Source organism: Pteronotus mesoamericanus, unplaced genomic scaffold (assembly GCF_021234165.1).
Source record: "Pteronotus mesoamericanus isolate MK-2021 breed Mesoamerican mustached bat unplaced genomic scaffold, CSHL_Meso_final contig_227, whole genome shotgun sequence".
Lineage (NCBI taxonomy): Eukaryota > Metazoa > Chordata > Mammalia > Chiroptera > Mormoopidae > Pteronotus > Pteronotus mesoamericanus.
In genome coordinates, this window is record NW_026555094.1 from 1,237,097 (window position 1) to 1,260,618 (window position 23,522).

Genomic DNA, 23,522 nt, shown 5'->3' on the forward strand with positions numbered 1-23,522 from the left:
CATTTGATTTCTGTTCAGTTTTTATCTTGAACGTATTAAAAATTAGTGGCTTTTTTAACTTTTAAGGTTGACTACCCAGAATGAATAGTTTTAGAATACACAAGTAAACGTCAATAGCCTCTGTGTTGACTACAACCAGTGGCTTATATAACATCTTTGTCTTAACTCTGAACTATGTATGTGAATAGACCTGCTATTGACAAAAAATGTATTTTGATATCTGGATTTTTCTAAACTAAATACACTGCTCTGCTAGGCTCTTTGCATTGTTGACCTCTGAACCACTTTATAGCTCTAACCATGTGTTATTGTCTTCCAATAGACTCAGAAATTCTAGCAAGTTCTCAAAGGACAAATCTTATTCCCACTGGAAGCAAACTAGATAAAAACTAAGTTTCAGAAAACAGCGTTTCTGAGAAATTCTCAAATATCATGAAGAATAGGTTAACTTAAAAGGAAAAACAAAGTATAGCAATATAACATTAAAGAACAATTGTGGTAAGGGTAGAAAAATACATCTAAGGTTTCACCCATGATACTCAACTCTTTAAAAACAAAAAGGTCATGTATATCAATTTGCAGTATAGTAAAACTGTGTTCCAAGTTTATTTCAAGTCACAGAAAATATACAAACTAAGACAACAGAATGATCTGTTTTTGTTCTGAGAGAAGACGATGGGAGTCCTCCACCTGGTACCAATTTGAGTCATTCAAGGGTTAGGATGTAGAAGTCATCTTTTTTGAAACATTTCAATAAAGTTATGAGATTAATTTCCAGATTTGTTGCCAGGTATTTTTGAAAACCTGTAAGGAAAAGTTGGGAGAAAACCATTAGAAATTGAGAGAAAGTTCTCTTCCTCAGTATCAGGAAAAAAACAATTAAAGGGTGGGGGAGGGAGGCTATTCATAAGAGCAAAACACCAGGGGCAGATTCCTGAGGCATCTGCCTCCTGCCTCTCAAAACTAATCATCCTTTACAGCAGGGTTTCTCAACCTCAGCACTACTGACATTTGAGGTCAGATAACTCTTTGTTATGGGGGGTGTGTCCTGTACATTTATAGGATGTTTAGAGGCATCTTTGGTCTCTACCACTGAATACCAGCAGTACACCACTCCCCAAAAGTTGTGAAAACCAAAAATGTCTCCAGTCATTTCCAAATGTTCTGTAGGGGGCAAAACTCCCTCTGGTTGACAACTGGTGTTCTACTGTAATGGTATATAAGCCTGTCAGTGTTAGCAGTGATGGATGACAGCTAGTGAGGTGTACAATGGAGGGAGAGCCAATACTTTTGGCTACCATAGGCAGATACCAGCAAATAAACATTAAAACCTTGCCTGTGTAAATTGCACAGAACTACAAGCACACCACGCATACATACACACAAATTAATGTAGGCTTAAGTAAAATGGTGAGAACTGAGTAAGGTCTGTAGTCTAGGTAGCAGTAATGTGCCAATGTTAACTTCTTGGTTTTGTCCTACAGGCCAAAAAGGTATTGTACAACATCTTCTCAAGATGTTATCACTGGGGGAAGCTGGAAGAAGGGTACATGAGGTACTACTTTTCCAGCTTCCTGTGAATCTACAATTATTTCAAAATAAAAGGTAAACAAAAAACTTTTCCCTGTGACTTATGTGCAAGGCTTTGCAATGAGGTATCTCATAAGCAACAATACATAATGAAAGAAGTTTTAGAAACATTTCTACCTCCATTACTCAAAAACAATTTCCTCACATTGTAGGGAATGCCTTCTCTGGCATAAATTAGAAAAAATAAAAAAGAGGAAGTGTTTTTGATCTGTTCTTCTGAATATAATAGGTACCCTATACTTTTATTGAAAGAAAATGGTATGCCTGGGGTATGTGAACTAAAAAATTAAAGTACAGGTCACACAGAAAGTCTAGTAAAGCATCCATCTATAACAGATATGACATTTATTTCCAGTCTGGATGTTTTAATGATATTATAAATGTGGATTAAAATATAATCTATTTAGTAAAGACTATTAATTAGTGTAAATGAGTTCACTATTATATGATATATGGATGAAAATTATAGTATGAATGGGGTAAAAAGTAGAAATTCAAAATGTGATATTCGAGGTGATATTGGGATAATGTGAATTTTAAACTGTTTTTACAAAACAGAATAGTTTATGAAATACAAGCTGTTGGGAGAAAATTTTTTAAAGGAAACACCAATACATGTAATCAAGTTAGGCCATATGGTTAGGGTTCTTTTTATCTGAACAATGAACAAGAAAAATAAGGGCAGCAGTGTATAGCAATCTCTCAAATGTATAGGGACTGATGGTGACAGTGGACATTCACTACCTTAATTATGTGCTGCAATATAGTTTAACCTCAAAATATTCAATATAAAATAAATATCTGAAACTAAAACATGTATACATTTTATTGAAATGCTTTGTATTCTTCCTGTTTTGATGGGACAGTCTGCAATAAAATAACACAATTGATTGCGGAATGATACACATCAAACTATATTTAGACATTATGTCTAGGGATTGAGATTTAGGAAGCAGAACTTTATTACTCCAAATTTTTTACATTTTTGTATTCAATCAGTTTTGTTAAATTGACTGCCATTAGGGGAAAAAAAAAAGGTTTAAAAACATTGCAACTAATTCAACAGCTGAACGAATGCTCTGTAGCCTTCTGTTATTCTGATAGGGGCTGACTTACTGAAGGGTAAAGAGTCTAGCCAAGAGGAGTGCAGGCCTGAGGGAGTCTTGAGATCAGGAGAGTGTTGTTAGTTAAGGCTGGAAGTATATACCCTAAATGTCCAAGGAGCTTGTCTGACTCAGGCTGCGTAAGTGTGCTCACCTTTCAAGGCGCTCCAGTGGATTTCTGTATTTGTTCCTTTAAGATCAGGATACTCTGCCTCTGTTCAGGAGGCAGCATGGCAATCTGGTCTGCAGTCAGTTGAAGAACCTGCATTATCAAAGCAGCCTGCGAAGAGAATAAAAAAGATAGTGAGTGTTAATGAGTAAGTATTAATGATGGTAGCTAAAAGAAAACAAAAACAAAAACAATACCAGCTTGTGTCCAAAAGGAAGGATATTTCACATGTAGAAAACAGCCCCCAGACAATCAATCCAAACCAAACAAGAAATCAAAACTAGCTGGTGAGAAAAGGCATAACAAAAAGCAAAAGTACAACAATATCTAAGATTAGAAGGCTCAAAACACACACCTTTATGACCCCAAAGCTCTTGCAGAGTAAAATAGTATTGCTGAGCTCAGGGAAATTTTCAGTTTTTAATCTTTTTGAATGTCTCTCCTTTTCACAAATTTTAGGCCTTTGCATCAGACATGAGCTCTCCATAATGGTCAAATATAGAAACAGAAAGATACTCATGGAGAATCTGCTACTGTTTTTAGGGATAAGCTTGAAAGGGGATGAAGAAAGGGATTTGGATTTTCAGGTCAATTTGACCTGCCCAAAAAAACTGCTATTGGCAGATGAACCTAAAATGTAAGATTAGCTGCTATTTAAAATCCATTTTTTTCTCTTTAAAGATTTTATTTTTTTTATTTTTAGAGAGAGGGGAAAGAAGGGAGAAAGAGAGGGAGAGAAACACCAAAATGTGGTTGCCTCTCATGAGCCCCCTTCTGGGGACCTGGCCCACAACCCAGGCATGTGCCCTGACTGGGAATAGAATTGGTGACCCTTTGGTTTGCAGGCTGGCTCCCAATCCACTGAGCCACACCAGCCAGAGCTTACATACATCCATTTAAAGACTTCAGGAATGGCTCACAAATTTCCAGGTTCTAAGAGTAAAGAGTTCTAAGAGTAAACATCACTTCCAAAGGGACTCTAAAAACCCAGCACTGGCACACAGTAACTAAAAAGAGGAGTCAAAAGGATTTGTGCACATGGAGGCAGTCAGGCAGTGCTGCTTACCTTCTGGGTTGCTTACCTTCTCATGGTCCTGTGGAGTGACTTGGTTTTGGCCAGGACTAAAGCCACCAGGCTGGCCTCCACCCTGGATATTTGCTCCCTGCATGCCTGCTCCCTGCATGACTGGAACCTGTGTGCACAAAGAGAGACGAGGAGAGTTTTTTGGAACTTATATAGGCAGCCAGAATTCAGCAACAGCAACGTTAAAAATATGATCTGATTATGGATATGAGTAAGAAAATCAAATTAATGATTCTGAAGATCATTTCCTATTGCTAGCAATGGCAGAAGGCAGGATTTAGGCAGAGATCAACTAGCAAGTTAGACACATTTGCTTACAACAGCTCCAGCATCATCAACAAGTATCACACAGTGCAACTGGATACCATTAAATCAAGCAAAATTCAGCCACATAAGCACAGAGAACACAGAGCATCCTGGAAACTAGTGTTCAGTGGAAACAGAAATGAAAGTCGACAGGTTCTAGAGATAATGTATGCTGGTCCACTGGGGAAGCTACATTCACAGGGACACTGCCTACCTCTAGTTCAATCAGATATAGGTTGTTCATCCCAAAGGGCCCTATCCCACAAGTAAGGCAGAGACGATCCTAATGGCAGAGGCAGAAAGGAGATGGGAAGGCCTCTGGGGAAAAGACTGCTATTAGCCCAACATTTGCTTTTGGTAACTTTCCTGAGAGAATATGCAACAGATGCTAAATACAGACCAAGAAATATGACTGACCCGAATTAAAAGAACAAAGTATAGTTATATCATACTTAATAGTATTTCAGATCTTTGGTGAGTTCAGTCTTTGAGATGACTACCAGAACCCAAGGAAAGGCCTCAGAGCTGCTAGAAATCTGTTAAAATGTCCCTATGCTGTAGTTGTATTCGCACTCAGGCATTCACCCAGAGCTTAGGTGCTCTTATTAAACACACATCATTAACATACTTGTTACCTGCTTCCCCAGCAGATTAGAAGCAGCAAAGCATAAAAGAAATGTGGATAGACCGTTAGGAGCAGATACCATGACAGCAATGTGAGGGGTCAGGTGACAGCCTGACAGTAAAGGAAACTAGAAACCAAACAGGAAATAACTACGCTTTCTATTGTAGCATATACAATAATGGATACATTTAATGATGATCTTGAGTAATCATTAATGATTAAAACCATTTTTTTGTATCCTGTTTAAGAAGGGAAGAAAACATAATGCACTTTACAAGTTATTTTCCATCCAAGTAGTTTAACAGATTTGGTAGAATAGTTCTATTATCCAGAACATTCACTTACATGCACGGACTCATTTCCTAAAGACACTAGAGAGATGAAGCATTAGTATGGCTTTGTACAGCTTGCTAAAATATCACTTCCTATTCTTTATCAATACTGAATTCAGAGACAGGTCTGATCTGTTATGGATCTGAAACATCTCTGAGGATAACCTTTCTGAAGCTTCAGTCAATACTAATTTGAAGTTCTGTAACATGATCTAACCATTCACTAATTGCCATTTTAAGTTTCTAGAGTGCCCATTCTAGGCAGATTAAGTAATAATATGTGTGATTACACATCTAGGTTTACCCAAGACAGTCCCAGATTAAATACTAACAGCCCTCTCACTCTCAAATGTGTACCTGTTTGATAAGTTACATAATCACCTTAGTAACAATAATCATTTTACTGATGAGTTTCCAACTTATGTGTACTAAAGTTAATTTTAAAATCTGATTTAAAATTATCAATTAAGAATATACTGTTAAGTGAAAAACAAGGCACAGAATAGTGAAAGGAGGGAAAAATAAAAATACATGTATATTCGTATTTGAAGAAATAAGAATATATATTCTTATTTGTTAGAAAGAAACACAAAATCTAATAAAAGCAATTATCTGTAGGAGATGGGATCACAGGGGAGACAGGTACAGGGGAAGAAGTAAGGTTCTTCTACCTATTATATATGAGTGAGTGTATTTTACATATTTATTTATAAGTGTACACATTGATTTAAACCATTTTAAGGCTTGAACATAAATTTTTTCTCTACCTCAGATCTAATTAACTTTATAGAATCTACTAATGAAAACTATATAAGCCTAATATTACAGAGTAATTAGTTCAAGGACTAGCAGAGACAAAAAAGCAAGACATCCAGAAATAGTCTTCCAACCACTATTTTCAGTGTCTTTCTCCACAGAATTACATAAGCGTATCAAGTAGTAGTTGTTGTCTTTCTCCCCAAGTAGAATGCAAGCCTGCAGGGGCAGGGACTTCTTTTGTTCACACTGCTATATCCCTTCTACCTATAGCTCTGTCTGGTACATAGTAGCTGCTTGATAAATATTTGTTCAATGACTGAATGAACACCTAAAACCCATTTTTATTATGAGGCTACTGACCATAGTATGCACACACAATAAACAGAGGCCCATGCACACATTTTTTAGAAGCACAACTTGAAAAACTCTGGAGAACAATTTTCTTCTATACATACCAGAAACAACATACTTATATTTCATTTTAAAGAGGGGGAAGCAGACACACATATACACATACACAATGTGCAGGTAATAGGACAGAGTAGTACAGTGGAAAAATGAGTGGGTGCTATTCCTTGTTCTGTCACTTTTTACTTTTGTTAATTTAGACAAGTCACATGAATTCTTGGGTCTCAGTTTCCAAACCTACAAAATGAGAGAAGTGGATGATTGATATGTTCTATCTCAGCTCTGACATTCTCTCCTCTCTCTCCCTGCTTCCACTGACATGAGAGGAGGGAGGCACGGAAGCATATCAAAGAGGAAAGAGAGACAGAACTACATAGAGGAAGGGGGAAAACACATATAGGAAAAAGGAAGGTGGAGGGGCTAGATGCAGTGGTGTCAAACCTGAGGCTTAGGACGGCTATGAATGCAGTCCAACACAAAATCGTAAATTTACTTAAAACATTATGAGATTTGTTTCTCGTTAGTGTTTGTGTATTTAATGTGTGGCCCAAGACAACTCTACTTCTTCCAGTGTGGCCTAGAGAGGCCAAAAGGTTGGACATCCCTGGGAGAACAATGAAGGTTCTGGCATATAAAAACTCAGGGAGGATACACACCTTCCCACAACAAATTGGGGATGAAAAGGGAGATGATGACAACACATAGACAATCACAGATAACCATATACTCTCACAGCTGGAGAGACACAAATAAAAAGGAAGCAAAGATAAGAATTCAGTTACACGGGTTTTAAGGTGAGCATTGGTAAACTACCTTCCATACTCACTGTTTATTTAGGCTATGCAATGAAAGCAAATTAAAACAGATTTCTGAACAGTTAAGATTATCTAAATGACCACTAACTCTTTATATGCTCTAATTCAGTGGCTCTTAGGGTTGTACATTAGAATCATTTTGAGGATGTTTTACAAATGACCCATGCCTAGATTCTACAGATAGACTCTTTATCTCTGAATTTTCAGGGCCTCTGCTCTGAATGGAAAAGCTCCTGAAATTGTGGCACAGGTTGTTCTTTTGGACTATTATCTTGGTAATCAAAAAATTACTACTCTAAGAGACAGAGAAACTAAAGGAAGGCAGATTCTAACCTTCCCTTTCTAACAAGCTAAGAAATAGCCCGAATGAGAAAATAGTAATAATTAGGCTCAATAAGTAGTTCCTGAATAGATCAAGATTTCACATAGAAGCCAGAAGTGAATGCCATACATACCTGTCTGGATCCCTGGGGGCCAACTGCTCCCATGTTAATTGGATTGGGACCCTGGATTCCACTAGGTATTGGGCCTCTAGGGCCAGGGACTGGGCCCCTTGTATCCATGCTTCTGGCCTCCATCCCTCTGACTTCCATCGCGCGGGCCTCCATCGCGCGGGCCTCCATCGCGCGGGCCTCCATCGCACGGGCCTCCATCGCACGGGCCTCCATCGCGCGGGCCTCCATCGCGCGGGCCTCCAATCCTCTGGCATCTAATCCTCTTGCCTCCATGGCTCGTGCCTCCATCCCTCGTGTGTCTATGCCTCGGGGATCTCTTCCGCCTAAAAAGCAAGGTGCAAGAAAACCACTGTGTAGTTATTCACCTTTACTGAAAGAAGAATCAACAAGCCAAGAAAGACAGAAACCAGTTCCTTTAGTCACATTTACTCCCAACTACAGGAGACTGCTTTCTCCTCCCCAATTTCTCAGTGTGGCAGATAAACCTTAAAAATGCTTGTCAACCCTACTGCTCCAGCATTCTTTATTCCAGATTAGAACCTAAGACAGCTGGGTTTATCAACCCACAACTCCCAGTCAATGTTGTGCCATGGTCTGCACTTACCTCTGCCATCCAAGGGTTGGCCCCTCTGATCTAGCATGGGTCCTCTTGGCTCTGCCATTAGAGGTCTCGGCTCAGCTAATGGTCCTCCCCTCATCTCATGTGGGGGTGGGCCACGGCCATCATGGCCAGGGACATGGTGCATGGGTGGACCTTGATGAGGTGGTCCCAGGTAACTTCTGCAGATGAAAAAAAAAAAGATATATTTTAAAATAGAAGCAAAAAAAAAAAAAATAAGTCAACCAGAAATCACTAAGTAAAAATCAGACGAGAACTGATACAAACATCAGTCTATGAGTGCTGAGAATAACACCAAACAAGTTGAAGAAAAGCTATGGAGATGTAAATCAACATATTCTAGAATTTCGTATCTGGTCAGGGCGCTCATAATTAAGAAGGAATTAATGCATTTCCATTATATATAGTGAGTGTGTAGTATAGTGCTTCAGAACATCATTCCCATATGGGTTCAAATCTAAGCTCCACCACTTATTAGCTGTGTTATCTTGGGCACATTTACTTAACTTCTCTATGCCTCAGTTTCTTAATTTGTAAAATGGGACTGATATTAGTATCAGTCTCATAGGTTTGGGTGGATTTAATGAGATGATCTACATAAAGCACTGAGAGCAGAGCCAGAGGCATAATTCCATTAATAACAACTATTATTTTATTATTATTGCCATTATTAATATTACTACTATCAGTAAGCAATATACGTTTTTTCTCTTCAGGTATATGTGCTAGGATTTCTAATTTCTAAAGATGGGAGTAGCCATGGTTAGTTTAAAATGACATACCCAACTATACAGCTCTGCCCAAGGGGAAGTGCTTAGCTTTGGACAGCAACCAGTGGGTATAGCTAATATGGCAAGACTTTGTTCTCAAAGTAAAGGAAAAATTCTGATTTCTCTAAGGTTTTCCTTCTATGTCATTGCTTACCTAGGCTCTACCTCTCCAGTTACAGAAAGTAAAGTGCCCCCACGTGGGTCATTTGGAGCATCTCCTAACAGACCTCGAGGAGTTGGGATGTTGGCAGGCAAGGGCCCACGCTGCATAGCTGCTCTGGGGTCTTGCATCGGCACTGACAGGGAAACAAACAGGGAGTTACTGCTGTGAAGGACACACAAGGAAACAATAAATGACTCTCTATACCACTGACAACATAATTCAGACACCTTAGAGTGGGTGAAACCTCACCACAGAAGACTCCTCTTGCAGCTCAAGAACAGAAGCAGGATGTAGGCAGAACCTGTGCCATGTCAGAGGTATGGATGGAATTATATAAAGAGCAAACTGGGGAGCAACCTGCCAAAGACTAGCACTGCAACCTGAAGAGACTTATGCTCCTGGTTTCCCTTATAATCAATCTTAGATCAAGGACCATAGTCACAAAAGAGAGGTAGGGTCTTGGCATATGTGAACACTGCCATGGCTCTGCAAGAACCTGCTGTATCCTTACAGACTGCTATTCCATCCAAGCCTCCTGACACCAGTAGGGAGGGAGTACAGCCTCGGACAGATGCCCATATCATCCATGTTCTCTGCCCTGTGTGAAGAGGTCAATCTTAGGCTTGCGGTCCCAACAGGAGTAAATTAAAAACCCAAAACACTACCCTTTTGGGTTCTGAACATGAGGATGACTGCCAAGCAGCTCTTGTCCTCTCAACGCCCCACCCTGAACACCACAAAGCAAAAGGAAACCCACAGATACAATGGGTACCTTGAACTCGCTCAATTGACGCAGGCCCGGCAGGTCCCACGGGCGAGTGCTGTAGGGTTCCTAGGTGAGCATTCAGTTCAAAAGGAGAAAGAGCAGACACTTAAAAGAGCTTTCACACCCATGCAGAAACATACACATACAGACACTGGAGAATTACACATGTTAAGTTAAAAAGCCAAGACTTCATTAGTTTGCTCCAGGCTACAAAATCTTCCTAAACTATTTTAGTCTTTGGGATCTGCAACTGTTCACCTTTGATGAGACTGCTTCCAAAGCTGACACCTGTGGGCACTGATTTTATTTGGGCAGGAATAACCAGCCACTTTCAACTTTTACCTCTGCTACTATGATTCCCCTAAATCTCCCTATGATTTCATTAAAAAAAGAAACAAAATATAAAAAGGATGGTTCTGAATCTCTAACTTAGGTAAAGAACCTAAATATATTTCATAAGCAAAAATGAAATTATACTGAATGCAGAAGGCAAGATTTATTCTGGAGAGGCTCATAGCAGAAGTACCAAATGGAGAAAGGGCAGTGAATAAACTTTAGACAGGGAAAGAGAATATCACTCCTCAAGAAATACTATGCCACTGCAAGTCTTTGATAATAAACAAAGGTCATCATAAGAACAAACAGAGACTAGTGAGATGACGAGGGCACTAACACTAAACCAAGGTTGCAGAAGGCAAGAGGAAGTATCTTCTTAAACATCTCACTGTCTCCTTTCACAATTGCAAATGTACAAAAGAAATAAAGATTCCAAGAAAAGAAAGACAAACTAGGTACAAGTGGGAAGATTCTTGCTTCCTCTGCTGTGCATTAGAGGAAAAATACCTCACTTTGTCTCTTCATGAAAATAGCCTTGATATACCTTCAAAACTTGAGCCATTTCCTGTTTTAACTTTTGACCAGAAAAAAAGTGAAGATAACTATAGCAGGAAGGAAGATGTCTTATGCAAGTACATATTAGAAAGCTCTAGCTTGAGTGATAGCTTGGGGAAGAGGTAAAAGTATGACCGAAACCCCAATTCCTTCCCATGACTACATACTTTGGGATACATACACAATGTATTGATTAGCCAAGAGCTTGTCCTACTATCAACTGTCTGACATTATTAGTTCTGTCACTTCAGTAACCAACCCCAGTGTACACAGACAAGGAGTAAGTATATAGTCCTATTTCTTAATATTTTACTTAAAAATTGGTTTTACTTATAGGCCATATAACTTAAACTTCTCTATGATTATCCAAAGAAAATATATTTGGAAGTTAATAGAGGTGGTATGGATTGAAAAAAAAGAGGCTAGATTCTAGAATTAGAGACTGCAGAATCTTAGCTCTGTCACTTACTAGCTGGAAGAGAAGATGGGTGTACCAAGTCGAGTCCATGTTACTCAGATGTTGCCATGTACTTACCACGTCCTCGTCAGTAAGTAACTCAATACTTTGAGCTCTATCTCTTTACCTGAAAACTGAGATGCTGCCCCTAACTCACAGGTTGTTTATAAAAATTAAAGGGTCAGGCTTACAACATGTGCTCAGTTTTATTAGTTAGTTTTATCTTCTCACTGTCTCTCCTCCTAATGTTGTTTTCAACTGAACCATTACATTTCCTTTTCTGCAAATTCCAGTAACATAGAGAAATATGGGGAGATTATGGAGTGTCTACTGCTGTGGTATCCAGTATTACTACCATAGCACAACATACACCTATCAAGTAGGCTTCATAGATCTCTGGTCCCCTCCCAGTTTTCTCTGGGGTTTCAATTTAGTGTTCTATATACCCAGGTGCATATTACAAACTCATTTATTAGAGTTTCTTACTAAATCAACAGATATTTATAGAGGGAGAGCAAACATGTCAGCAGAATCATTAGACTGTGAAGGAAAAGGTGATATAAATTAAATGGCAACAAAGGATCCACTTGCTTCATCATCAATTCTTGTAGAGCTAGGCTCTGAATCACTAGGTGGAAAGTCTAGACCAGAGGTGTCCAACTGAATTTTCTGCAATGATAGAAATGTTCCATATCTGTAATATCCAGCAGGATATCCATGAGCCCATTGTGGCCATTGTGCAGTTGTAATGTGGAACTGAATTTTAGATTTTACCCAGTTTCAATTTAATTTAATTTTAATTACTTTTTTAAAGATTTTATTTATTTATTTATTTTTAGACAGAGGGGAAGGGGGAGAAAGAGGGAGAGAAACATCAGTGTGTGGTTGTCTCTCATGCACCCCTTACTGGGGACCTGGCCCACAACCCAGGCATGTGCCCTGATTGGGAATCGAAGCGGTGACCCTTTGGTTTGCAGGCTGGCTCTCAATCCACTGAGCCACACCAGCCAGGGCTAATTTTAATTATTTTAACACGCAAATAGCTATAGGTGGTTAGTGGCTTCCATATTACCATTTTATACGGTGCAGGTATAAAACATTTCCAAGTCCAGTCCACATTAATCAGATATTACTATTTATTTACCTTGTGCCCGCTCCATGGACACTGGTCCACTTCCTGGCATTCCAACCTGGGCCTGCATTCCTCCTAGAATATAAAGGGTGGGAAAGAAAATACAAATTAGAACAGCGGGAAAAAATTAACATAGTGGTTGAGTTAACAAATTCCTTCTTTCTGCCCCACAAGCAGAAAGCTACCAAGGAAGATAGCTACCACCAAACAATGCAATTATATAGAAGATGGGAATTTGGTAGTTTACTTTAAGCTTCGGTGACAGAAAAGTGAATTAAATAATACCTAATCTCACTGGTTACGAGTACCTTGGCAGGAAGTTCTCTTAATGCAGAACAATGGCACTTAGCCACGTAACTCCTCTCACAGGAGACTGTACTGTTTCCAGGGTTTTTTATACATGTGTGGATATACTGTTTCAGTTGTAACAAAGATTTGTGGGGGCATGGCTGGCATTTAATTAGAAGCTAACAGGGGTACTTGAATGATGAGATAGTCCCACAATGTCAAGAATTATCCTGTCTTGCAAAACTTTCAAATGTCTTACTGAACATTCACACAGATAAAAATCTGTTTATAGTCATCTGAACTTAAAACCTAGGTATGTTTTACTTGTAAAAAGGTCTTTCCAAGTTACTGAGTAAATTATGGGTACTATATTTTGTTCTAATATGAACTTTACCAAGAGTTTTCACCATTTCAGGAAATCACATCACCAATGTCAACAGTCCTTGTGGTATTTGATTTGCCAACCCCCCAAAAAAAAAAACCCTGTATCTGCCTACATTTGTACTTTCTACGTTCATAGTATAGGTATAAGCACCCGACTGCTACCTTTTGTTTTCTAGTGTAGTTTTGCCTGAACACTTATATGTTATAAAATATTTTTTGTTATAAATTATTTTAATTTATCCTTTATATTACAGTTAGGGAATTATACTGATTTTCTTCTTATAAATCATTTGTCCATTTAAAAAAAAATGTCAAGTAGGCTATATATCATGTGTGCATTTGATTTCAGGATAGTAAAGAGTCACTGCTAGGTATCTGTTATGAAGAGGGATCAGTGGGTCTAATAGAGTTGAAAACCACTGGTCTATTCTAACTAGTCAGGGTATCATGACTGTTATATGAAGAATAATCATGTACCATTAAGTCCTTATCTGGTCCTTACCACATAGAAATACTTCTCTTTTCCTCAAAGGAACAATATGTGCTGTGAGTGGGGAAAACAGAGAATCTCAACTGTTTGCAGTCATTAATATCAATACTTACCTGAAATATCAAGTACACTTCACATTCTCTTATTCCATGTAACATGCCAGGTATCAAAGAGCCATGGATAAAAAAGCCTGAATCTGTGCTAGCCCAAGTCATGCTACTAAATGTGATTTCAAACAAGTAATTTGATAATATTAACATATTTCCAGGTTCTCTCATATGTAATGAGAAGGCACTGGCCTGAACCAATGGTTCTTAGAACATGGTCCTCAAACCAGTGGAGTCAACATCACAAAGGACTTGTCAGATCTGCAAATTCTCAGGGCCCTACCTCAGACCTGCTGAATTAGAAAATCTGAGTGTGGGGACAAGCAATTTGTATTTTAATAAGCTCTACTGGTGATTCAAACGCACACTAATGCTTGAGAACCACAAGCCTAATTGATTTCAACACTCTCTTCTAGCCATAACATTTTAGGATTTATTCAGACTGCTCACCAAAACAATACAAAGATTTAGGATCTGAAGAATGTGGTGGCAGAAGGAATTTTGGACATAATTTCTCATATTTTAAACTATCACATAATGGCACTTTTATTGTATGCACTAGCTTCCCAGAGTGGGATTGGTGGGCCACAGTGTATAGGGATCTTTACTGTGAGGCTACTTTCTAAAACAGCTGAAAAACTTCACATTTCCACCAGCAATATAGTTAATGATACCACATTTCCCATCAATAGTGTCATCTCTCTTTGAAACTTTTGCTAGTTGGATGGGTTTGAGTAAAACAAAATTTTGCTATTTAATTTGCAACTCCAATTATAAATGAATTTGTTCTTGTTGCCATTTGGATTTGCTCTTCTATGAAGTGCCTATTCATTTCCTTTGCCTACTTTCCCAGAGGTTATTCCTGCTTCTAATCAACTGTCCGAGCTTTGTACAGTGTATCTCAAAAATCTTAGTGAAGTTTGAAGTTTTAATAATTTCAAAGTATAAATGCTACAAACACAAAAAATATCACCTGAAAACTCATTTACACTTAATATCAACTTCTATATATTAATCTCCTCTTCTTGATATATGTTTTAAAATTATTTTTCTAATTCTTTAAAACTAGAACTTAGCGTTCCTTTATTCTTTAGTAACATATTATATTTAATGATATTCATTTTTCTTTAAGTACTTTCACTATTTCCCGTACTTTTTTACATGAAGTGTAATACTTTTTGTTGTCTTTTAGATAATTTATAAATTTCTACTTTTCTTTAACTCAAGAATTACCTAGAGTATGTTTCCAGTAAAGGTTTTTTTAATCACCTTCTAATTATTTATTTCTAATTTTATTGGTTCATAATCAGAGAATGTAGCCTGTAAAACCTCTATATTTTAAAATTTGTTTTTATTTTATGGCTAAGGACACAGTCAAGAACATTTTTTTGTTTGTTTGTTTTACTGTGCCATGGTCATTTGAGGGGAGGGAGTGACTTCTCCAGTCAAATGATACGAGGCACCCTCTATATTTTAAATCAAGCTTACTGATTCCATTATTTTATTCCTTAATGTCTTTACTTATTTATTTATTTTTGGTCCACCAACACAATGCTAGGCAAAGTGCAGTCCGCAGACAATGCTGAGCCAGACTCTGTAAACTCCATGTTAACAATTCATGACAATGTAAGTACAGAAAGGAAAGCAGTCACTTAGAAACCTTTATAGCTCAATTTGACATTGCTGTGACATCCAAGTGCATGGTCAGTACACTTATCTCACTAAACAGGGTATCTGGATATTTTTCAACTCATGTAATGAGCTGCATATGTCATGCCTTATATACTTGTCATGTATAGTAGGACAAGATTACAACTACTTTAAGTTAAATTATGCACCTATAATTAATAAACATATAAAATACAGAATCTATTTCTTCCTCTGAAAGATAATTTAAGGTTAACTATAACACTATAAGAGAAATGAAAACTATGAGTTGGGGGGGATTAAGATGGCGGAGGAGAGAATGGGAGTCACGCTGACCTCCTCCCTCAAAGACCAAACTGGAATTGTGACGAAATAGTGGAGAAATCACCTGGAAAACAATGGAACGATAGTGGGAGAGGAGCCTTGGAGCCGCGGACAGACAGTGGATTCAACTCTCACACATCCCAACGGGTGAGAAGTGCGGTGGAGGCCCCAGAGGGTGGGCTGGGTGCCCACGGGCACTGGCACCAGAGGGACATTGAAACGGCCAGTGAGCTCCCCCCAAGAAGAACGGGATCTGAATCATAAACAGGGACCCCTAAACTACAGCAGCTAAAACCAAGAAAATACAGACAAAATGCAACCCCAAAAAGCTTAGGGGCGCTCTCTGCCAGAGACAGGTGGCTGGGGATGCAAAGACACATTTAAAGGGCCAACGCAAAAATTGCAGAGGCAGCCGCATTCCTTGATCTCTGGGTAGAGGCGGCAGCAGGGTGGGCTGGTGCCTGGGAAAAGAATGGTGAGGAAAACTTTGTGAAGAGAACTGACACAGTGGCCAGCGGAGCCCTGGTGATAACGCACCTCCCACTCTGCAGCTACCATCTTGCTCAGGCATAAGGGAATCAATTAACCTGACTTTTGTGCGCTCAGCATACAGCTTGTGCCTGTGAGCTGGGGGGCTGAGTGCAGACTGGCTGGGAGAGCCTTGAGGAGAGACGGGAGATGGAGGTGTTGAGGAAAGAACGGAAGGAGAACCCGGAGAGTCCCGACTCCTTCTCCTTGCCGTAGTCTCCATTGTGCGGGAAGAAGCCACACCCCCAAAAGAGCCAAAAGCCGAAAAGCATACACAGACACCCCAAAACCACCCAGTGCAGGCGCGCACATTGCGCCAAGTGGCTGGCGAGGGTTGGCGAGCGTGTGTGTGAACCACGCGGGCTGGCAAGGGCTCACACCGGCTGGCAAGGCCTCCCACAGATTGGCACTGATATGGCCTGTGAGGGAGTGCACAGAGCGGCAAGGGCAGGCGTAAATTGACCCGCCTGGCCGGCGATTGGGGAGCGGCTCACAGAATTAGTAGATCCCGGGCCGAAGGGGTCACAGAGCTGCCCAGAATCCCTGGAGGAGAGACCAGATACAGGATTAACCAGAGACTCCTGGAGCTGACTTCCTCCCATTTCCGTAGTCCCCATTTGGCGACAGCAAGCAATGCACCCAAAGAGCCAAGAGCGGGGAAAACACACAATAGAAGACCCTAAACTGACCAGTGCTGGGGAGTCCACCGGCCAGGGGGTCCAGATGAGTACGCGAGGTCCCGAATAAGCCCCCTGGTCTGGGGCAAGCACACGGAAGCCCAGGCAGGCGACGATCCTGCCATGCTGGGGAGCTCGCTCAAGGAGCCCGCGTGAGAGTGCAGAGTGAGCCCCAAAAAAGAGTCCAGCCCTGACCGAAGGGGTCACAGAGCAGCCCCAAGCAGGAGTAAGACACAAACAGTAGACTCCTGGAAGGCTCAAAAACAACCCAAGGACATATAGGGTCAACAACTGATATCATCAGAGGCAGGCCCAAAAAGAAAATTAAATGGATAAATAAATAAATAAATAAATAAATAAATAAATAAATAAATAAAAAGACCCACCTACTACCATAGAAGTTTAATCCACAAAGTAAGGAAATCTAGACAGCCAAATTGAAGCAGAAGCAAAAATAAATAAATAAATAAGTAAATTATTTAAAAGACTTAAAAAAATGGGAAGAAAAAGAAGTTCCTCCAAATGAGTGGAAAATGGGACTCCCCACACAGAGAGCTAAATGAAATAGAGGGAAGGGAACTATCAGATACTGAATTCAAAACAATGGCTCTAAGGAAGCTCAATGAGCTCAGCCAGCTCAAAGAGAACTATGAGAAACTCAGAGAATCTATCAGGATCTTACAACAAACTATATCAACCTGGAAAAGGACATAGAAACTATCAAGAAGACACAAGAGGATATGAAGAATACCATTTCTGATTGAAGAACACAGTCGAAGGAATCCAAAGCAGGCTGGATGAAGCCGAGGATCGAATCTGTGAGATGGACGATAAGGTAGAAAAAAGATCTCAGAAAGAACAAGAAATGGAAAAAAGGCTCAAAAAGAATGAAGAGGCATTTAGGGAGATGCAGGACAACCTGAAACATAATACTATCCGTATAATAGGGATAGTAGAAGAAGAAGAAGAGGAGCAAGGGATAGAGAACCTCTTCGAAAAAGTAATGTTGGAAAATTTCCCTAATTTGAGGAGAGAAAGGCTCTCATGGATCCAGGATGCATAGAGGACCCCACTCAAGAGGGACTCAAGGAGGTCCACTCCAAGTCACAGCATCATTAAAATGGCAACTATCAAAGACAAAGAGAGAATCCTCAAGGCAGCAAGGGAGAAGGAGAAAGTAACATACAAGGGGGCCCCGATACGCCTAGGAGCTGACTTCTCAACAGAAACACTACAAGCCAGAAGGGAATGGCAATAAATATTCCAAGTCAAGAAAAGCAAGGGCGTACAGCCAAGGCTGCTCTACCCAGCAAGGCTCTCAATTAAATTAGAAGGGGAAATACGGAGTTTCATGGACAAGAGAAGACTAAAAGAATACATCTCTCCCAAACCAGCACTCCAAGATATGATAAGGGGACTAGTTTAAGAAGATGAAGGAAAAGAATGAGAGAGAGAGGAACACAAGTACAAGGAGAAAAGATGAGTAAGTTTCTATCAGTAATATCTCTCATTGTGACTGGAATAAATGCCTCAGTCAAAAGACACAGGGTAGCAGAATGGATAAGAAAACATGACCCACACATATGCTGCCTACAAGAGACCCTCCTCAGAGCAAGAGACCTACACAGATTGAAAGTAAAGGGATGGAAAGAAATATTCCAAGCAAATGGGCAAGAGAAAAAGGCCAGGGTTGCCATACTTGTATCAGACAAAATAGATTACAAAACAAAGGACATAAAAAGAGATCCAGAGTGGCACTTTATAATACTTAAAGGAAGAATCTATTAAGAAGACATAAACATTGTAAACTTACATGCTCCCAATATAAGAGCCCCCAAGTATATAAGGAAATTGTTGGATGACTTCAAAAAAGATATAGACAGCAACACACTGATAGTAGGGGATTTCAACACCCCACTGTCAAAAATGGACAGATCTTCCAAACAAAATATTAATAAACATATTGTGGCGCTGAATGACACACTGAATCAAAGAGACTTAACTGACATATATAGAACCTTACATCCCAAAGAAGAAAAATACACATTCTTTTCAAATGCTCATGGCAGTTTTTCAAAGATAGACCACATGATAGAACACAAAGAAAACTTCAGCAAATTCAGGAAAATTGAAATAATACCAAACTTTTTCTCAGACCACAAGGGCTTGAAACTCTAAATCAACCTCAAATAGAAACTTCAAAAACCTGTAAACTCATGAAGACTGAACAGTAGACTATTAAGCAATGAATGGGTCAATAATGAGATAAGAGAAGGAATCAAAAAATTTCTGGAAACAAATGAAAATGAACAGACAACAGTCCAAAACTTTTGGGACACAGCAAAGGCGGTCCTGAGACGGAAGTTCATAGCAATACAGGCTTACCTAAAAAAGATAGAAACATTTCAAATAAAAGACCTAACACTACAACTTCTAGAACTGGAGAAACAACAACAAATAAATCCCAGAGCAAGGAGAAGGAAGGAAATAGTCAAGATTAGTGCAGAACTGAATGACATGGAGACAAAAAGAACAATTTAAAGGATCAAGGAATCCAGAAGCTGATTGTCTGAAAAGATAAATAAAATTGATAAGCCTTTAAGCAGACTCATCAAGAAAAAAAGGGAGAGGACCCAAATTAATAATATCAGAAACGAAAGAGGAGAAATAACAAGTGATACCACAGAAATACAAAGGATTGTCAGAAACTACTATCAACAATTATATGTCAAGAAATTTGAAAATCTTGATGAAATGGACAAATTTTTAGAAAAGTATAATCTTCCAACACTGAAAGAGGAGGAAACAGAAAGCTTGAACAGACCGATAACAGCTGGGGAAATTGAAGCAGTCATCAAGAAACTCCCAGCACACAAAAGCCCAGGGCCAGACAGTTTCCCAGGAGAATTTTACAAAACATTTAAGGAAGAGCTAACCCCTGTCCTTCTCAGACTATTCCAAAAAATCCAAGAGGAGGGACGACTTCCAGACTCCTTCTATGAGGCCAGCATCACCCTGATCCCCAAACCAGATAAAGACCCTACAAAGAAAGAAAACTACAGGCCAATTTCGCTGATGAACATAGATGCTAAAATCCTCAACAAAATATTGGCAAACCGCATCCAGCAATACATTCAAAAGATTATCCACCACGATCAAGTGGGATTCATCCCAGGGATGCAGGGATGGTTCAATATACGCAAATCAGTAAACGTGATACAGCACATCAATAAAAGAAAAGACAAAAACCACATGATCATCTCGATAGATGCAGATAAAGCATTCGATAAGGTACGACACCCACTTATGGTGAAAACACTCAGCAAAATGGGAGTAAATGGGGCATTCCTCAACGTAATAAAGACCATATATGAAAAACCTACAGCCAACATCATTCTTAATGGGCAAAAACTGAAAGCTTCCCACTAAGATTGGGAACACGCCAAAGATGTCCGCTTTCAGTACTTCTTTTCAACATCATATTGGAAGTCCTAGCCACAGCGGTCAGACAAGAAAAAGAAATAAAAGGCATCCAAATAGGAAAGTAAAGCTATCACTGTTTGCAGATGTCATGATAGTGTACATAGAGAACCCTGTAGACTCTACCAAAAAACTTAACCTAATAAGTGAATTTGGCAAAACAGCAGGATACAAAGTCAACATTCAGAAATCAAAGGCATTTTTGTATACCAGCAATGAAATAGAAGAAGAAATCAGCAAAAAAATACCTTTCAATATAGCAAGAAGAAAAATAAAGTACCTAGGAATAAATTTAACCAAGGAGGTAAAAGACCTGTACGCAGAAAAGTATACAACATTGAAGAAAGAAATTAAGGAAGACACAAATAAATGGAAGCATATACCGTGCTCATGGATTGGAAGAATTAATATCATCAAAATGTCCATACTACCCAAAGCAATTTATAGATTCAACGCAATCCGTATTAATGACGTATTTCACAGAAATAGAACAGACATTTCAAAAATTTATATGGAACCATAAATGACCCCGAATAGTCACAGCAATTTTGAGAAAGAAACACAAAGTAGGAGGGATCACAATACCGGACATCAAACTCTACTACAAAGCACTATACTCAAAACAATCTGGTACTGTCACAAGAAGAAATCCATAGACCAGTGAAACAGAATAGAAAGCCCAGAAAGAAGCCCAGGTCTTTATGTGCATCTAATATTTGACAAAGGGGGCAGAAGCATAAAATGGAGCAATAATAGCCTCTTCAACAAATGGTGTTGGGAGAGCTGGATGGCTACATGCAAAAAATTGAAATTGCATCATCAGCTGACACCATACACAAAAATAAACTCAAGATGGATAAAAGACTTAAATATAAGTCGCAACACCATAAAATTTGTAGAGGAGAACATTGGCAGGAAACTTTCAGATATCCCACGCAGCAATTTTTTCACTGATATGTCTCCTAAAGCAAGGGATATAAAGGAAAGAATAAACAAGCGGGACCTCATCAAAATAAGAAGCTTCTGCACGGCGAAAGAAAACATCAGCAAAATGAAAAGGGAGTCAACCATATGGGAAAATATATTCGCGAATGATACATCAGATAGAGGTTTGACCTCCAAGATATATAAAAATTCACTCGACTCCACTCCAAGAAGACAAACGATCCAATGAAAAAATGGGCAAAGGACCTGGGCAGACGCTTTTCCAAGGAGGAGATACAGAGGGCCCAGAGGCATTTGAAAGGATGCTCAGCATCACTAGCCATCAGAGAAATGCAGATCAAAACCACCATGAGGTACCACCTCACACCGGTCAGAATGGCCATCATAAACAGATCCACAAACAACAGGTGCTGGCCAGGCTGTGGAGATAAGGGAACCCTAGTCCACTGTGGGTGGGAATGCAGACTGGTGCAGCCACTGTGGAAAGCAGTGTGGAATCTCCTCAAAAAGCTGAAAAAGGAACTGCCTTTGGATCCAGTGATTCCCCTGCTGGGACTATACCCTAAGAACACCAAGACGCCAATACTAAAGAACCTATGCACCCCAATGTTCATAGCAGCACAAGTTACAATAGCCAAGTGTTGGAAGCAACCTAAATGCCTATCAGTCGATTGTTAGATCAAAAAATTATTGTACATAGACACAATGGAATACTACGCAGCAGAAAGAAAAAAAGAACTACTAAACTTCGCGACAGCATGGATGAACTGGAGAGCATTATGCTAAGTGAAATAAGCCAGGGGGCAAAAGACAAATACCATATGGTCTCACTTATAAGCGGAACCTAACCAACAATACAAAGATGCAAGGATAATAAGACCAGCAACAGTGAAAGGTAAAGAAATCAACAGAGACAAGAGGGAAGGAGGGAGGTGGGGGTGGGGAAAAGGAAGGGAAGGGGAAAGTCAAGGAACATATAGGAAGGACTCATGGACAAAACCAAAGGGGAAGAGCTGAGGGAGGGAAGGAGGGAGGGGACAAAGGAAAGTGGTGGGGGGTAGGCAGAGACAAATATATTTGAAAAAAAAAAGAGAATTATGAGTTGATTAAATTCCTTTAAAAATCCCTTCTTCCATTCCTTGTTAACTTGTGTGTGTACCAAAGAAAAATTTAGATTTAAGTTATCCCCCATGAGTGCTGTTACAGCCAATGTAACCCAGGTTAGATAAATTAACAAGAAGCAATCTTGCTGTATAAATAAACTTTCAATATTGATATACATTATATATTCATACAGGTGTTTCATATGGGGAATCACTATTCCGTGTATAATTTCAGTTACAGTTGTTGAATGTCAAAAAGCTCTAAGTGTAGTAGCAATACTCTATTACTTCCCATATAGATGCTTTCAAAGAACATATAGTTTTCAAAATTCTTTTTTTCTGTTCTTTGGTCTGATTATATTTAATGAAATGTAATTTCATAACTGTTAAATCAGAAGACGTATGTCCATGTATTCTGCATCTGTTTTTTTTTTCCATGTGCTTTTACCCTTATCTTACAGTCTCTGGCTTTTAATGGAAGAATTCAGTCTATTCACACTTAGTAGAATAATGACTATGTAAGATTTTTTCCTTCCCCCTTACTCTACGTTTATTATTACATACTTCACAATATCGTTTTATTTTCTCTGTCTTTGCTGCCTTGTTCTAGTTTCCATTCATTCTAATTTTCCCTTCATTAATTTGGAAGTGTTACTGTAGCATTCCACTTTATTGTCCGTTTCCCTGTTTTCATAATCATACATATAGAATTTGTATATAAGCAATCAACTATTTCCCTCTCCTAGAATATATATTTCCTAGTATATTAATTTTATCTCAAGATCTATCCCGTTTGCAATAAAAAAAATTTAGCAAAATATCAAAATGGTGAAGACTCTAAATGAAACATACCTCCAGGAGCTAAGGAACCAGGGCCCGGTCCTGTTACAGCTGTTGGTATTTGCCCTGGTGCTGGAACTCCAGCCTGCATAGAAGCTTGCATCAAAGGAGGTGCACCATTGACATGCATTCCACCCTGACCAACAGAAAAACCAGAGTATGTAGACATTTCTGTGAAGAGGCAACATACAAAGTTTATGACCTTAAAAAACTCTTCAAATTGACACTCTCAAATACTCTATCAAATATCCTTTTTCTATAGCAT

At 39.1% G+C, this 23,522-nt stretch overlaps 1 protein-coding gene across 3 annotated transcripts in view; it reads right to left on the minus strand.

The window, feature by feature from the left end:
- Window positions 1-584: 584 nt before the first annotated feature.
- CSTF2 (cleavage stimulation factor subunit 2) overlaps window positions 585-23,522 on the minus strand; it is a 29,332-nt gene continuing 6,394 nt past the window's right edge. Inside the window, exons 7-16 of one of the 3 annotated variants that reach the window (XM_054572284.1) lie at window positions 23,270-23,393; window positions 12,457-12,519; window positions 9,971-10,030; window positions 9,710-9,796; window positions 9,190-9,331; window positions 8,251-8,426; window positions 7,647-7,969; window positions 3,945-4,055; window positions 2,848-2,973; window positions 585-804 (exon numbers count right to left, since the gene is read on the minus strand). In XM_054572284.1, the coding sequence (XP_054428259.1) occupies window positions 2,851-2,973; window positions 3,945-4,055; window positions 7,647-7,969; window positions 8,251-8,426; window positions 9,190-9,331; window positions 9,710-9,796; window positions 9,971-10,030; window positions 12,457-12,519; window positions 23,270-23,393 (1,209 nt within the window). In that variant the 3' untranslated portion in view covers window positions 585-804; window positions 2,848-2,850. The remainder of the gene's footprint in view (window positions 805-2,847; window positions 2,974-3,944; window positions 4,056-7,646; window positions 7,970-8,250; window positions 8,427-9,189; window positions 9,332-9,709; window positions 9,797-9,970; window positions 10,031-12,456; window positions 12,520-23,269; window positions 23,394-23,522) is intronic. The other 2 variants (XM_054572285.1, XM_054572286.1) reach the window with 2 other exon arrangements.